This window comes from Limulus polyphemus, unplaced genomic scaffold (assembly GCF_000517525.1).
Source record: "Limulus polyphemus unplaced genomic scaffold, Limulus_polyphemus-2.1.2 Scaffold475, whole genome shotgun sequence".
Taxonomy (NCBI): domain Eukaryota; kingdom Metazoa; phylum Arthropoda; class Merostomata; order Xiphosura; family Limulidae; genus Limulus; species Limulus polyphemus.
In genome coordinates this window covers 25,342-44,098 of record NW_013666085.1, presented here as the reverse complement: position 1 = coordinate 44,098, position 18,757 = coordinate 25,342, and the positions used below count along the sequence as shown (strand labels likewise).

Sequence of the window (18,757 nt, the reverse complement as noted above, 5' to 3'; positions counted from 1 at the left end):
TAAGAAAACGTAACATAATTAACTGATTTTAGGTATTACTCCGTCAAATAATCATAGAAGTGAGAAGACAGGTTTTGTGATTTCCACCATAACCCACAAAAGTACGATATTTCAAACAGATATCACACATTATTGGTTGAAATACCTCACCTGTATCTTCTCAGGTTTGTATTATTGTTTAATATGACACATATGTGGCGTTAATTACCACAATTACTGTTATAATATCAAACTTTGTCTAATGGATAGCGATAATGTCCAGCACAGAAACGTAGTCAATTCTTACGCTCCAGGCAAATACTGCCTATAAAATCTTTAAAAGCTGTATACTGTACTCTGCCTAAAAACTCCTGTAAAATAAGAAATCCTTAATTAACATGCCACGTGGCATCCTCGTGGGGATTTTACCAATTTACAAAACCTTCACGTGTGTAGATTATGGACATTATTTAGTTTCTCATGACTCTAAGCTACTAGATAACCCTGTAATTTACTGTGTCACACCAGGAACTGATAAATTACAGTTATTGTCATTTTAAGAATCAGTAATATTATATTCATGACATGGGTGTAAAACTTTTTAAAAATCACAAGTGCTGTCATTAAAATCTTTATTATTAAACCTGAGACGAAATAAACGACGATATATTAAACCCAAAAGCTATTAGACAGTTAACAAACTTTCATGCATAAACACCAAATGCTTATTTACTGATGTTCATTCTTTGGCACACATCTAAATTCCAGGACCTTAAAATGAGAATGTAAAATTATGGGATTACGGAGTCTTTAAAGAAACTGCAAATTGAAAAAGCCCTTTTCGAGAAGCCGAGTTCTGTGGATGGCAATCCAGGAACACAAATGGCATTTGGAGCACACATCACAATTAATTTGTGTTGGTAAAATTGGCAAAAGAAGAAGAAGAAGAATGTGCTTTAATTCCTCGAGTCTACTCACTTTATGACAGAGAATAATTCCTGGAGGAATTACCACAGGAAAGCTTAACAAATACACACGGCGAGAAAGAAAGAGGTCAGAAGACGGTGAACAACGAGTAAGGTTCCTGTATCCGTGTTTCTTGTGTATCCTAGTGGAGAATCAATATTATCCTCATTAGATTAAACCTAAAACTGACTATCTTCAATTTAGTGCACAAAACAAGCAAAGATCTTAACATTACACACAATCACTGCCCTACTAAATGTATCTGAATAGCCCTATCATAATGAAGGACAATCTTGACCTCGATATAGGAATCACTATTCTATGAAGTATGATATGAATTAGGTTCCAGCACGTACTAATTAGAATCCAGCTCAAGAACACGGCCCAACACAGTTTTATATTTAATATTTTATGTTTCATTTAACACTCCAGACCTTTCACACATAACAGCACTACAGCTGCTGTGTCTCTACCTATATATTTACTCAGCTCTCTTGCAGTAAGTGTAAGGAGCGTAGAGAATAACGTCACATGCTATTGAGATGTGTCTCCGGATACTTCTGGCAGTTTAGTGTTTTATAGTTGGATTATGTCACTTCTTTAAGATGTCTCCGGATACTTCTGGCAGTTTAGTGTTTTATAGTTGGATTATGTCACTTCTTTAAGATGAAACTGCCAGAAGTATCCGGAGACACATCTTAAACAAGTGACATAATCAACTGTAAAACACTGAACTACCAGAAGTATCCGGAGACGCATCTTAAACAAGTGACACAATCCAACTATAAAATACTAAACTGCCAGAAGTATCCGGAGACCATCTTAAACAAGTGACATAATCCAACTATAAAACACTAAACTAGCCAGAAGTATCCGGAGAAGTATTTTATAGTTGGATTGTGTCACTTGTTTAAGATGCGTCTCCGGATAATTCTGGTAGTTTAGTGTTTTATAGTTGGATTATGTCACTTCTTTACGATGTCTCCGGATACTTCTGGTAGTTCAGTGTTTTACAGTTGATTATGTCACTTGTTTAAGATGCGTCTCCGGATACTTCTGGTAGTTTAGTGTTTTATACTTGGATTATTTCACTTGTTTAAGATGCGTCTCCGGATACTTCTAGCAGTTTAGTGTTTTATAGTTGGATTATGTCACTTCTTTGAGATGTCTCCGGATACTTCTAGCAGTTTAGTGTTTTATAGTTGGATTATGTCACTTCTTTGAGATGTCTCCGGATACTACTGGCAGACGGTTGTTGTAATTTTTTATTTTTTCGGTTGAATTATCAACTACTGTATTATATGTTTGACATGAGACTATCAACTACTGTGTTATATGTTTGACATGAGACTATCAACTACTGTGTTATGTTTGACATGAGATTATCAACTACTATATTATATGTTTAACATGAGAATATCAACGACTGTATAATATAATTGACATGAGACTATCAACTACTGTATTATATAATTGACATGAGACTATCAACTACTTTATTATATAATTGACACGAGACTATGAAGTACTGTGTTATATAATTGATATGATACTATCAACTACTGTATTATATAATTGACATGAATTTATCAATTACTGTATTATATAATTGACATGAGACTATCAACTACTTTATTATATAATTAACATGAGACTATCGAGTACTGTATCATATAATTGACATGAGACTATCAACTACTGTATTTCGTGAGGGACATAATAAAGTTCAAGACTAATAAAAAGGATACATTTTAGTACAATAGAATATATGACCTTAGGTATGTTGTTTTGTTTATTGTATATAGAGCATAAACTTTTTTTTATACTTTTAAATTATTTGTTTGTTTGTGTATTGTTTATTATTAAGTCCGATGTTACACAATGGGCTAACTGCTGTGCCAACCGCAAGTATCAAAACCTAATTTTTACCGTTATAAGACCTCTGACTTACCGCCCAGCCACCGAGAGGCTATGTGTTATACTGTCATTAAGATATAACATATAAGTAATATAGCCCTCTTTAAGCATCATTTAAAGTTGATTGGCCAAAAAAAAAACTCACGTTGGATCCTACACACTAACCACTAAATAAACCTTCGGATTACATAAATAAAAGTTTTACTTCTGAACTACATTTAAAGTTTCATCAGCAGAAACTAATATCGAACATAGAGTATGATTAAGTTGATTTTTCCGGAACGTTTAATAAAAAATAGGGTCAGCTTCTAATATTTCTTTAAGTAAGGTTTCCGTGAGTGATACACTAAGACTATATGCTTACTCGATAACAATTATAATAGAACCAAGTAATCTAGTATAACAAAGTACATTCGACAGCACTAATAAATACATCGGGTTTTTGGACGTGTTAATTGTAGGGTACGTGGCGCTAACATCTTCGTCGTCTTTGAACACAGATTGAAACATAACTTTTATGAAGCAAAAGAAATTATAATGATATTCATTGTAAAACATTTGGTAAATTCCAAGTCAGATATTAGTTCAAAGCGTTTCATAATTACTATGGGGAAAAAAGGAAAAATTCTCAGTGTTTGCTGTATTTTCAGCGATCAAACGTTTAATGAGATACGGTTTAAAGTTGTACTGCTGTGTCAAAAATAATGTTAAAGCTATAGCTATAATAAGGATTTTCTCGAAAAATAAAACACAAGCTGTGTATGATTTGTGTAGAGCTTAGACGACTTTGATAGATTGAATATTTCATTAAACTGACAGTGCAATGCATTCATTTTCTAGAAGTCTGCCGCTAGCTACTTTTTAATAGGGTAATTGATTAAAGTTGAATGAATCTTTTGTCTAATTCATCCTTGATAAAGCAAGCTGTCTTATATCGTGAAACACTAACGTACAACATTTTTGCAAGTAAACTAGAGCTCACGCATAAAAATCACCTTCTTATTACTTTTGTCTACAATTTATAATGATATCAAGAAACCAAACTTTTACGAGTTACTGATCTCATACTGGCTAGTATATAATTAAATTACTATAACCCTGTTTTATTTTAATCATTAGATACTAATCTAATATTTGTCGCTGGAAGTATTATTAAACGTCTCTGTAGGTTTTATAAGATTGATTTTTTTTAATTTCCTTTTGTTCTTTCGTTATTTCTACATGCTTAAGTGTACTTTCAAGACAAGTTTGGTAACCAAGGAGCCATATTCCAACAGGATAAACATAGTAGAGTTCCTTTCTAGTGATTTCTCAGAAGAAAACGTCCAACTCCTTGTTACAGTATAATAAATTACCAGTAAATATATTTAAATAACTTCTCTAAAATGTAATATTCGCAATTGTAGTTGTTGTTCAGCAATATCTATTAATCCAACTCATATTCTTATATAACACCGATAATATGTATCTATATTATGAATGTTATATACTACATTTATTTATAGTGTTGGTATAAATCACGAAAACATATTTAAGGCTCTTAACGTTGGTTTATGTAGGTCGATCTGCGAATGACAGTTTTCTTTTACTTCTTCAACTGTTGATGTTGTTTTTTGTATGTGTGTGAAATGTTATTTCCAGGCGCTTTTGCCTTGTTTCTAGACTCAATCTCCACTGCTTAGTGATTTTTGTTCAAATTATAAAGCTCATTTTTTTTTTACATCAGTGGCGCTGTAAGAACACCGCGTCCATACACGGCACGTCAACTCCAGACTTACTGGTGTCGTTTCTTCCAGTGTATTTTGTCTATTTGGTCCTGACCACGTGTTAACTTACTCCATACAGAAAGACAAAAGATTTACAAGCCTATTTCACTGTCAACATAATAATAACGTTCGTTCTTTATAAGGTAGTAATTCACTACGCTGATAACCGTGAAAACATCAATGTAGCATCGCAACGGGAAAATAAAAAATATTTCATCCAGAGGAGTGACAGTTCTGACTAAGCTAATAACATAACTTGGTGAACGTTATATAAGAATAATAATTATTATTATTATTGGTCAGTTAAAAACATATCGACTTCTTATTTTCAACTATTGTGAGCTTTTTTTATAATCTTATCATTCTAATACTTGATAAAATTCTTATTTTTGTTTAACTAAGTAAGGTGACGAGATTATTAGATTCTCCCTTTGACTCTAATATAGTGAAAGCTAGAAAATCCTACCTATTAACTTACTCTAATATAGCATAAGTGAAAGCTAGAAAATCCTACCTATTAACTTACTCTAATATAGCATAAGTGAAAGCTAGAAAATCCTACCTCTTACCTTACTCTAATATAGTGAAAGCTAGAAAATCCTACCTCTTACCTTACTGTAATATAGTGAAAGCTAGAAAATCCTACCTCTTACCTTACTCTAATATAGTGAAAGCTAGAAAATCCTACCTCTTACCTTACTCTAATATAGTGAAAGCTAGAAAATCCTACCTCTTACCTTACTCTAATATAGAGCGCCATAAAACTCTTATCTTATTTGCTTTATAAACCAATCTCTCTCGTCTTACCGTAGTGCACATTTCGGTCCTACCACTTACTGTGCCTAATTTGATAATTCAGTAACAACATTTTCTCTCTTATTCTATACTAGTTTATAGCTCAAAAGTAAAAGCTTACCTTTTATCCTGCCATAGCTTACTGTTCAGTAGCAAATCTATGTTTTATCCTAGCATAAGTCATATTTAACCAATAAAAGCTTATCTCTTATCCTGCCATAGCTTACTGTTCAGTAGCAAATCTATGTTTTATCCTAGCATAAGTCATATTTAACCAATAAAAGCTTATCTCTTATCCTGCCATAGCTTACTGTTCAGTAGCAAATCTATGTTTTATCCTAGCATAAGTCATATTTAACCAATGAAAGCTTATCTCTTATCCTGACATAGCTTATTGTTCGGTAATAGAATCTTACATTTTATCCTGCCATAGTTTATAGTTAATCAATAAAAATCTGCCTTTTACCTTGCACTAGTTAACAAATTTCTACCTTTTATACACCCAGTAAGGCAATCATTTTTTCCTACATATATTTATCGTATTTATTTACGGAAAACAAAAATCTTCCCTAAACCTAGTTTAATATTCTCTATGGGAGAAAACTTATTGTTACCGTTGTTTTTATGTGAATGTTCCTGAAGACCTGATAATTGATCCTTTCCTGGGTGGCGTCGATTTTCTGAAGCAAGAACCCCTTTGGAATCTACAGATACAGACATGAAAAAGCACTATTTAATATCCATTTAAAATAACTTTATATCAGAAATGCTTTTGAAGATTAAAAAGAAGAGAGCGTTTTCCTACAGAATGCATACTCTGTGAGGGTGAAAAAAGATTGACTACATCCAAAGAGCAGCATCCTTTCCCCCTCACACTCTTCGCTACACATTGCTTAGCGCTTAGTATTATTAGCTATTTTATTGTGATGTTTCGTCACTAAAAGTGTTTTATACTTTCAATTTCGACATTGTGAATCACTTAACGTAACAGCTGCATATAAATGTGAAAAAAAAACCAATAAATTTAAAAATAAATGTGAGAGTTGCGAGGTTAATTGGAATGTTAAGATATACAGTAGTAAAATGTACCTCTCTTGAATTGTTTCACAATTTCACATGATTTCTTTCTCCCTCTGATACAAAATATTGCTAAACACGCGACATTTGTTATTTTTTCTCTTGGAAATTTACAAAATGTTCTCTAAACTCTCACCATCCTACTCGGATTTCTATAGTTTTTTGTGTTTTTTTTCACATTTTTAATATAAAATTCAAACATAAAATCCAGTGTTAATCGACAAAGTAAGTATGTCTAATTGAAATATTAGGTAACACTAAATTTTATTTCGTTAGATTTGATATTTTTCTCTTAAATCTTGTACGTCTTTAACTCTATCTGCACTTTGCTGAAATCGTTTCAGTGGAATTAATAATCAACACGGTTTAGGGGAGCTCCTAGAATTTCGTCATGTGATGAACAGGCAGAGTTTCAGTGCGATTAGATATACACACAAAAATTGTCAAATACAACTGAGAGGTTAAAGGTTAATAAGTACATTATAGATTAATGTGAAAAGAACTGAGTGCTAATATCAGGAAAATATGATCAATTGAATTAAAACCATTAAATGTTAAGTCAGAATTCATACTTTCAATCATAAAAGTTTAAATAAATATCAAGGCGTCGATAACAAAATAGCAATTGCAGTCCATTTCCGGACTTCTCGTCAATTTCCGTTAAGAAGTAGGAATGAATAAGAATAAAGATAACAGAAAAAACTTGAGAAATATAATTGGAAAGAAGTATTCTAAATAAGAAAAGATTAGATATTGAAATTCCAAGACTTATTTAACTTTTCATTTATGTCATATAAGAAATGTACCTACTCTGTGGGTATGCTTGCTTTAAAATATCCTTTAATTGATTTCGTTCTTCCAACTGTGGGATTAAAATGTCTGGTGTTTGAGGTAGGATGTTGGGTTTCGTCTCATGCTTAGACTTCAAGCTGGTTGATTGTTCTGTTCCTTAAGGACAAATCGAATTTAAAGAGGTATTATTATAAAATAATGGCATTGTATTTTCTTCAAAATATATTTCATTGTTGCAGACAGTGACATTATCATTTGTTAATACGTAACAGTGACAATAGAAATTATTTTATCTGTCCCCATGACAAAATAATTCACTTTTAAATTAACATTTATTGCAATGTGTCGGTGAGTCCAATTATTGATCCTTAAAGTGTTTGATAAATTATACAGGTGAGCAGACAAACGAAATAATTACAGCAGACAAACGGAAATAATTACAGCAGACAAACGGAAATAATTACAGCAGACAAACGAAAATAATTACAGCAGACAAAACGGAAATAATTACAGCAGACAAAACGGAAGTAATTACAACAGACAAACGGAAATAATTACAGCAGACAAACGGAAATAATTACAGTAGACAAACGAAAATAATTACAGCAGACAAACGGAAATATTTACAGTAGACAAAGGGAAATAATTACAGTAGACAAACGGAAATAATTACAGCAGACAAACAGAAATTATTACAGCAGACAAACTGAAATATTACAGCAGACAAACGGAAATACTTACAGCAGACAAACGGAAATAACTACAGCAGAGGAGGTGCGAAACTGACAAATTGTGAACAACAACGTACAGGAAACATAGAGTAGCTGTGTGCTTCCTTGAAAAATATTATGTTATTAGTATTGATGTCCACATGATAAAAGCTAACTTCTATTAGGAAAGACTATGAGTTATTACAGTCGATTATTTTGTTTTACCTTAGTCTTTCAGGAAGCATTTTAGAAATTGATTTTTAACGTAATCGGCTTACATAACTCCTTTAAAAGAATTAGATAGGACAATAAAATCTAAGAACCCAATTGAGAAAATTAATCACACTATAGGAACCGTTCAAGAAATCAAACGTGATTGCTAAGAAATGGCACTATCACATTTACATGAAAAAGCTTTCATAAAGGATCGTGGTTCATAAATACAAGTTTCTTCCCAGATACGTTGATGAAGGATAAGAAACCAGCAGGAAATGAAAAATACCTTGAAAAATAGGAGGGTTTTTAATTTCTGGACGAGGCCTGGGAGTACATGAACGAATGTTAGAAAAAATTGGGCTATTTCCTACCATCCTTTATAGCAAGAATAAGGACTTCCAGTCTGGTGTAAACAAATCAATAAGGTTTTCTGTCAGATTAAAATTGCAAAGGTTTTTTAATATTATTAAATATTTATACATTACCAAGTGCACAACAAATCAAAGGCGAATTCTAAAGTTTCGACAGTTTGTTCGTTTGTTTGCTTTTAAGTACAAAACTAGACAATGGGCTATACCTCTCTACCTTCCGCGGGTATCAAAACCTGAAATTTAGCGTTGTTTCAATACCAATTATGCAACTTGAAATTCTTTCTGCATATGGTCAGGAAGTCATAACATCAGGATAATGCACTGCGTCACACTTGTAAGTCCACAACGATATTTTGACGAACCACGTAGCATAAAACCTGTTATCCCTTTCTCTGACGTACCTGCGAATTCACATGACCGTACACCCATGGACTTAGGTGCTTGTAGTTTGCCTAAACGTCATCTTGGAGGCCGATGTCTGCATACAGTGAAGGGTGGAGAGTTTATCGAGTTTTTTGGTATACGTTTTATTGTGTAATTATGCTCACCAGGTTTAATAATAGATGTAGTTCCAAAATATCATAGAGCAGGAATAGCGTTCTTATAAACAAGGGGGGGGGGGGTTATGTCAATCATCTTTAAGAATTAAGTATAATTAAACATCAAAGAAAATAAACCAACATGTTTACTAAATGGATAGGTAGGACAATTAAAATTTGGAAATTAAGGCTGGTTATATTAATACAAAATTACGTCTAATATAATGAAAAGTAATAAGCAAATTGAAATGCCCTTTACCAAGGTTTGAGAAGTTGCCTATCTTTAAATGTTATAAACATGTCTTTCCTATAGAATGAGGGTAACAATTACTAAGAAATTGGTATTTTTGGCTCTGTTTGTTTCTTGAATTTCGTGCAAAGTTATTCGGAGGCTATCTGCGCTAGTCTTCCTTAATTTAGAAATGATAGATTAGAGTGAAGGAAACTAGCCAACAGCACCCACCGCCAACTCTTGGTCTTCTCTTTACCAACGAAAAGTAAGATTGATCCTCACATTATAACACCCCCATGGCTGAAAGGACAAGCATGTTCGATGAAGATATTCGACCTCGCGATCCGCAGATTGCGAGTCGAGCGCCCTAACCACCAGGCTATGCCAGACTCATATTCCTTGCATTTGAGTAGAATCACTTAAAAGTGGCAGTTAGAGAATTCATAAAAGAGGAATGAGTCTATCTAATGCTTGAGAAAAAAGGCTAATAACGTTAGGTGTTTGAAACTAGAGACCAGAAACTTCATATACTACAGACTAACAGTAACTTTTATAAACATCTCCTATGAAAAAGAGGATATATCTAATAACAGAGAAAGGATATTCTTTATCGAAACAGATACATCTAATAATGAGAAGATCAAGATCTGATGCCTATGAAAACTAGGTTACAGTTTCACGTAGTTATTTAGTATCTTCAATATCATGGAAGTAATAGGTGGTGCATCAAGTTATAAGGAATGACATCACAAAATTAGATTATATTAAACATAAATACATCATACTGTATAACGTGAGAGAGCCTTCAGATTTCCCTATTTCGTTCTTTGCAGCACATATATATAAGCCATAATCTATAGATTGCACATTGATGATGGTGAGTTTCATGTGGGACTTATATGTGTTTTGCGCCATGTAGGTTTTGTACTTGTCTTCTTTATCGTGAATGTAATCTTCTCCTCGAAGCCAGAAAGATACTGCTCTTGGTTGAGACTCCATGTAGCATTCCAGAGTCCTGTTTGAGCCCAGCGGTGCTCCAACAAATTGATTAGGTATCCATATGGTAGGAGGAACTGAAAGACAATAATGAATGATGTATATTAAGTTCTTCCCAGAGCAAAGATACCATTTACTGTTTATTCACAATAATATCATAAAGTTCTTGGAAACAACACTGCAGATATTCGTTTGTTGTATTTACACCTAGGTAAAGATTATTTAAATTACGTATATTCTCCGCTCAGCAAAGACTAAAGCATAATTTTACATACGTTTATTGATTTCAAACTGATGAGCAAAGGTGCTCAGGTGTAGTTCAACAAATAGTCAATTTTTTGGTAAAATAATGTAAAAGTAATAGGAAGAAACAAAACAAAATTTCACATTTTGAAAACTTCTAGAAGTAAAAACGACCTTTATTTGCCTTGTTGGAAATAAAGTTTCATGTTGGTGAGTTAATAGATAAAATGATGACATAAAATAGGATTACTTATATTTAAGAAATTTATTCTTAAGCTTTGTTTACCTAATTTACAGCAAAACTATCTGGGTGATATGTCTTGCGCTCATTAGAGCTAATCCATACTAAAAAATGGGTATTTTTAACAGTAGATAATATTCGTTATAGCAATTAATACTTTCCTGATCTTTTCTTTCGCCAAAATATAAATTTTTTTTATAACAAAATTTATCTCGTTGATGTTTACACAGTTTGTAAGTACACTTCGACTAATCTGTATAAACTTGCCCGAAGGTAATATCAGATATTTTTGTAGTAGTAATTGGCTGTTCACTTTCGAAATTGCGGTGCTCTGGAATACTCCACACTGGTGCACACTTGATAATTAATCAGAATTTGGTGATAAATTACTCAAACACACTTACACTTGACTTCGAGGTAAAGTCTCCGTCGGATTGAAGGAGGAACGTTGTTCGTTGCTATGCAGAGATAAGCGCCCATGTATTCCCTGGTTACCGAAACGAAGGTGATACTGTTTCCTCCATACTGTTTAACTATGAGAAAAGAAAAATATAGAAAAAAAATGTCGTATGATACAAACAAAATGTTTACATATTTTGTAACAAATAAGATTATTACAAGTACACTTAGCGCTATCAAACTGATAAATGCGTGTTATATTAAACATCTAAGTATGTAATTTGTATAATGAGACAAGTTCTACGGACATCACGAACGATTTATCAGAACAGCAAACAATTTCATCAGACACCTGTAGAAAGATTTGTAATTCAGTATTTTACCTGTCACAACAAAACCTTATAAAATGACAAGATGTAACAACAAATTATTATAAATAGCGTCTGTAACCTTATGTCAGTCCATATTAAACATTCAGAACTTGGTTGGTCCTTCTTGTACTCTAATAACATCCGCAAGGCGACGTGGCATGTTGTCGATGAGGTTATTGATGTAATCCACAGTGATTTCATCCCAACTTGTCACTAAAAGGCGCTACAACTAAGTAGCTGGTTTAAAATCGTGATTAGCAACTTCCCTGCTGAGTTCTCAATGGGGTTACAATCTGGAGACGTTGTTGACCAAGGCAATGTTGTAACGACCTCCTGGTCGAGATAATCCTGTACAATACGCGAACTGTGTATAGTGGCATTTTGTCAGGTTTTATACGGCCAATATTCTTTTCAGTAGGCGCCTTTGACTTGTTGGCGATGAATTTCAGCAATGAACGGACAGCATACAATCCACTTGTTTTAAAATAATATATTCAAAACAAATAAAACGTATGTATAAAAATGTTACACTATAGGTTATCACAGCTGTATCCAGAGCTTTAACTAATTGTCTCTTTTTCGTCAAAGTCCACACAAACGGGTTCAGCTACTTTAAAACACCCTTTGGCAAGATAAAGTATTCTCCTCGATCTCTGTTATTACAATATAAGTTGTGAGACTCGCTTTAGCAATCACCCATTACGGCTAAAGTGATAATCACGCAGTATAACTACACTTTTACTTTCACTAGCTTAACTTCAACTTCTACTAACCTCGTCTCCTATATATATATATATATTTACCCAACTGAGGCTTAGAATTTTCTACAAAGTACATGATGTTATGATGTAATAATACTCATTTACAGCAACGAAAAAAATTCAGAAGGTTCGAGTAACATGATGTCAATTCATAACAATTGAACTATACAACAAATGTTTCATAAACAGTTACGTAAGCAAAATTGCCATAACTATTGCTTCTAAAAATATTGCTTTAATGCTCACACAATATAGACTAAATAATACTCTTGTATTAAACTTAAAATGAACAGTCATGTATATGTAACACATTGTCATCCTGGAAAACAGAGTTATTGCGGAATCTTTCCCTGACATATGGCAGAAATATCTTTTCCATGTGATGCCTGTAGGGGCGTCATTGACGTTTCCCTGAAGGATATCAAGAGCAGTTTTTCCACTATGATGAATAGCTGCCCAAACATGTACTGCACCACCTCCTGTTGGAAAGACAATCTTTAGTTATCTGTTCTCCAATGCAAAGGACGAACACGAATCCTACCATCAGTTTTAACAAGCCAAAAACAGGACTCATCTGAAAAAATGACATGTCCTAACTGTAACTTGACATATTGTATTGCCCAAGTAACACAGTGATGGCAGTGAATTCTGGTTAATATCGGTTTACAGATATCCCTTCTTGCTAAATAACCTTGTTTGGTCAGTCTCCTGTCCATTGTTCTTCTGTATATCCTGGAATAAATGTGTTCATGCCATTCCTGTCGTAAGGTGTTAATCTGATCAAAACAAGATCACCTCGGGCAGTAGTTTTTCAGAGTCTACTAGTAGACTTTCTGAAAACAACGTTTCATGTAGTCCGATCACGTTTCAGGTTTCTGGATACAGTATACTGGACAATAGAACCATTTGATGCTCTATACCTTGAGGCACATAACGAGGTAGGACTCTACACCAAGTACAGAGAAACTGTCTGAACAAAACGTTGATCTGTTTTTAAAAAGTCCTCGAACCAACTTATACAGACCGGAATAACAGCTCGTACTTGTTTATCCAATCATACACTACCTTCTCTGTTACTACTCAATTACTACTTTCCTAGGTTCAATAAAGCTCTGTTTCCTATCTTATTTTTGATTTTGTAACAATCTTACAAAGGTCACGTACATTAGACGCAGGACCCAACTACTTGTATTTCTATAGGTACATAAATTTCAAACAGTTTGTAATTAGATAACTCACAAAGAAAGAGATATCTTAGTTTGCCTCATTTAATCCTTCAAAATAACAAATCGCATCCTCTCCGTTTATATGTAACAGTGAAAAAATAACGCTGGCAAGGGGTCCATCTTCTTACCTTAAATTATGATGTTCACTCATCACCTCTCATTGTGTTAATACAGCACCCGTGTGTTAACCTTATCTTGTATCACAGGGTGCTACTGGTAAATCATCTTGCTGCTTGTTTATATTATGTGAACGTTAACGTATTATCTATCGCTACGTTACATCTTCAAATGTCGTGATATTACTACGTCATATTGATACTTATCTCACTTCGTGTTACTGCCACATCATATGTCCTTGTTAACGTATTATTGTGTTAACGTTTCATAGTAAAATACTGAAGTATTACCACATCATCCCATCCTGTGTTACAGCCACGCTATCTCATTCTGTATAAAGATCACATTAACTCACATGTGTTACTGTCACGTTATTTGTATATTTGTCACTACCATATTATTAGATGTTGTATAACTATGACATCAACCACTCTACAATCACATTACCTCACCTGTGTTACTTTCACGTTATCTCATACTATGTAAAGATCACATTACCTCACCTGTGTTACTTTCACGTTATCTCATACTATGTAAAGATCACATTACCTCACCTGCGTTACCTTCACGTTATCTCTTACTGTGAAAAAATCACATTACCTCACCTGTGTTACTGTCATGTTATCTCATACTGCTTAGAGATTACATTACCTCATTTGTGGCACTTTCACGTTATCTCATACCGTGTAAAGATCACATTACCTCATCGGTGTTACTTTTCGTTATCTCATACTATGTAAAGATCACATTACCTCACCTGTGTTACCTTCACGTTATCTCTTACTGTGAAAAAATCACATTACCTCACCTGTGTTACTGTCATGTTATCTCATACTGTGTATAGATCACATTACCTCATCTGTGTTACTGTTACGTTATCTAATTCTATGTAAATATCACATTACCTGATCTGTATTACTGTCACATTACTTCACTCTTTGTTAAATTCACATTATCTTAACTGTGTTACAGCCACATTTTCTCCTCTGAGGTAAAGCCATAATGTATCATTCCGTGCTACAACAACATTACCTCACATGTGCTTCAGTCACATTATTTAGTTATGTACTAGAAAAACATTATCCAACCTGTATTACAGTCACATTATCTCACACACTGCTAAAATCAGATTAGTTCACCCTAAGCTATTATCCCATTATATTATTCTGTACTAAAGTTACACTATATCACCTGTGTTACAATCCAATTATCTCAAATTCTGCTAAACTCCAATTAGTTTACCCTAAGTTATTATCACTTTATTTCACACTCTACTAGCCTCACAATATCTGACCTGTGTTACAGTCACATTATAAATCACTTTATTTTACACTGTACTAACCTCACAATATCTCACCAGTGTTACAGTCACATTATAAATCACTTTATTTCACACTGTACTAGCCTCACAATATCTCACCTGTGTTACAGTCACATTATAAATCACTTCATTTCACACTGTACTAACCTCACAATATCTCACCTGTGTTATAGTCACATTATAAATCACTTTATTTCACACTGTACTAGCCTCACAATATCTCACCTGTGTTACAGTCACATTATAAATCACTTTATTTTACACTGTACTACCTCACAATATCTCACCTATGTTATAGTCACATTATAAATCACTTTATTTCACACTGTACTAGCCTCACAATATCTCACCTGTGTTACAGTCACATTATAAATCACTTTATTTTACACTGTACTAACCTCACAATATCTTACCTGTGTTACAGTCACATTATAAATCACTTTATTTCACACTGTACTACAATTACATCTCACCTTACACTGTTATCATAATATACTAGTCCGAAGACGTTGAAATAAGCAGTCATAATTTTTATGATTATGTTTCTTAGGTTAAATAGGTGGTAATGCAAATATTTCCAACTTTCAGTACGCATAAGAACGTTTAAATTTGTTTTCTTTTAGCAATAAATACTAACAATTAAGTTTCATCGCTATGAGTTAATATTTTAACTAACCCTACAGCTAACATTGAGAAAGTAGTTTTTTATACACTTTCTTATATAATATCACCAATAAAAAAATATGAAGGGAAATAAAATGAATTTACTCTCCCATCAGATCCCTATTCTTCAGTCTAGACATTATTTCATTTCAGCGAATATCAAAAGAAGCTGACTGACCAACAAAATGCTGACGTCAAGTCAGCGGGTCGTAGTCATTTTTGTTCCTCATGTCCGTTGGATCTGCAGTCGGATAAAAAGCCAATAAAATTCTCAAAACCAATAAGCCCCTATTTAGACGATCCTGATGGCAATCTTTCCGTTAGAAAATAACTAAAATCTCAGCTGATTTTTATAGAATGTTTGTCTAGAAAGAGCTGTAAAAATGTTTTTTTTTTCATAGTTAGATATTTTAACTGAGAAGATGGGAATTAAAAGACTGGAAATGGTCCGTATAACATTTGAACGAAATCTTCCACACAAAGGGTAACATTTTCAGGTTATGTTTTCTGTCTTATTTACTTCTGAAATAGACAGAAAAAAATATATAAATTTATTGAAAAATCTGATAATACGTGATACTGACATGTGGAAACATGAAGGTAGTCCACTGAAAGTACTTGAAGGTCAGTCAATCTAGCAGGAATCGCGTACAACAACTACAACAGTCAATCTAGCAGGAATCACGTGCAACAGTTACAACAGTCAATCTAGCAGGAATCGCGTGCAACAATTACAACAGTCAATCTAGCAGGAATCACGTGCAACAGTTACAACAGTCAATCTAGCAGGAATCACGTGCAACAGTTACAACAGTCAATCTAGCAGGAATCGCGTGCAACAACTACAACAGTCAATCTAGCAGGAATCACGTGCAACAGTTACAACAGTCAACCTAGCAGGAATCGCGTGCAACAGTTACAACAGTCAATCTAGCAGGAATCCCGTGCAACAACTACAACAGTCAATCTAGCAGGAATCCCGTGCAACAACAACAACAGTCAATCTAGCAGGAATCGTGCAACAACTACAACAGTCAATCTAGCAGGAATTGCGTGCAACAACGACAACAGTCAATCTAGCAGGAATCCCGTGCAATAACTACAACGTGACTAGCTTCCTTTGATTAACTATTTCATGCAGCTCATTGGAATGAAAATTACAGCATTTTTAGAAGACATATTTCACCTCCTTCTAATTGTTGATGTATATGGGCTAGCACACGCTGCACAGTGTGTAAACAATCCTTGTATAATAGCCACGTTTATACACGTCTTTATCCAACACTCCTCATTTTTAATTCTCCCATTCACAGACGTAACAGTGTATCTATCACCATTTTGGAATGGTTTGTTGTCATATTTTTATGTTACATTTTGCCTTCTTTAAGAAATCTGTCATTTCAGTTCGAAACTCATATCTGGAGAAATCTGACAATTGCAGATCTATGGATATCTGACCCTCAGTTTATGATACCCAAACCATCCGTTTTCTCCTGTTTATGCTATCTGGTTTTGTATATAATCTGTATGTAGCTACAGCGCAAGGTATATCCTCTGAAGTTTTCCTTCTTATATTATTTAACAAGTTACATTAGGTTTGATTCTGGTCTTTGTCCAAACGTACACAGTTTCCTGTTTTGCTCAAAGATCTCTTACGAAAAAACTCGTATCTTGTCGGTGTTTGTTTTCTATTCATGTCCGGGTTTCATTCCCGTAATAAATGAAGTACCTTCGACCAAAAATTAGTCCCTTTCGGTTTTCAGCGTTCCATAGATTTCTTCTTCATAAAGTTCAACAAATACCTCACTCAACAGAACTTCAGCTATAACTATGGCAGTGTGTAAGTGTCTGGAATTTCTGGGACTAACCATATAAAGGACTTCTTCAGAGTGCAGTTCACTTCCAGTGTTTTTCCTCCAAAGATCTGTGTATTAGTTCAAAAGTTCACAGGTTTTCTCCGACTCAACAGCCAGGTAACATACAGCATGGGTCCATGTTTGAATAACTAGAGAACATCGTGACTGTTCCCACAACAATAAACCTTCAGAAGCTTTTAGTGGATGTAAAGTTGTGAAAAAAGTAAAAATTCGGCAATTCTAGAAAAAAAACACAACACAAATTCAGTCACTAATGTTTCTAGGTATTTTCTAAGTGGAGGAATGCACCTCAAACAACATAGATACACTTGGTGTCGGGCATTTTCTAACAGTTCTAAACATTTTCATAAATATTTTGCATCTTCAAAGTTTAAAATATTCCTCTTAGAGAACACAGTTGAAAGTTGTTGCAAAACAAACTTCTTCATATGTACATCATTCCTCGTAAGCATAAATTTTGTAATCCTCAGAGGGTCACTCGAAATCAGGTCGAGTCTTTCTCGCTATGACTGCTGTGTTAGAGAGGAACTTCAGACGACATTAACACTAACGTGGCGTGACATCGTTTATGACAGTCATGTTAAAGATTATCTATAGCAGTCGAAACTGCATTTCGACTCCATTTTATTCTTTGAAATCCAACGAGCCACTAAAGACTCCCGATGATACCCATACTAGGGCAAGAATAAAGATAATGATGTCTCGTTGTGTTTTATTAGGCTTATAATCAACAGAAATATACTTAGGCAGACCTTTGTTTTATTTTTACTCTGTTATTTTTAACATTTATAATATTTATGTAAACAAATAATCATAATTTTGTGCAATATGCACCTCCACAAGAATATAGTGTGATTACTTGGTGACCCAAGTCTTTAGCTCTTCCAAAGAATGTTTTAAAGGACCTGTCGCTTATCTTTTTCAAATTTACACAAGACAAGCTGATCTGTGCACCCGTCTTTTATGGAATATTTATGAGTATATATATGAGTTAATAATGAAAACAATTAGCTTACGAAATGGTAAATGAAAAGCCCCGTATGAATAATTAATAAAATACTTTAATATTAAAACAGCTTCAATTTGATGACACACTTTTTAGAAAATATATGTTTGTAGACGGCTCGAATGGATAGTGAAGAAAACTTTATTATAAATGTACAACATTTATGTTTGTTTGTG

The 18,757-nt window shown here is 33.7% G+C and overlaps 1 protein-coding gene across 1 annotated transcript in view; it reads right to left on the bottom strand.

Annotated features, from left to right (window-relative positions):
• Positions 1–348: 348 nt before the first annotated feature.
• The window catches only part of LOC111085571 (lachesin-like), a 37,846-nt gene continuing 19,437 nt past the window's right edge, over positions 349–18,757 (bottom strand). Inside the window, exons 6-10 of the mRNA XM_022384730.1 lie at positions 11,245–11,373; positions 10,146–10,433; positions 7,311–7,448; positions 6,038–6,127; positions 349–1,087 (exon numbers count right to left, since the gene is read on the bottom strand). Coding sequence (XP_022240438.1) covers positions 1,002–1,087; positions 6,038–6,127; positions 7,311–7,448; positions 10,146–10,433; positions 11,245–11,373 — 731 coding nt within the window. The 3' untranslated portion in view covers positions 349–1,001. The remainder of the gene's footprint in view (positions 1,088–6,037; positions 6,128–7,310; positions 7,449–10,145; positions 10,434–11,244; positions 11,374–18,757) is intronic.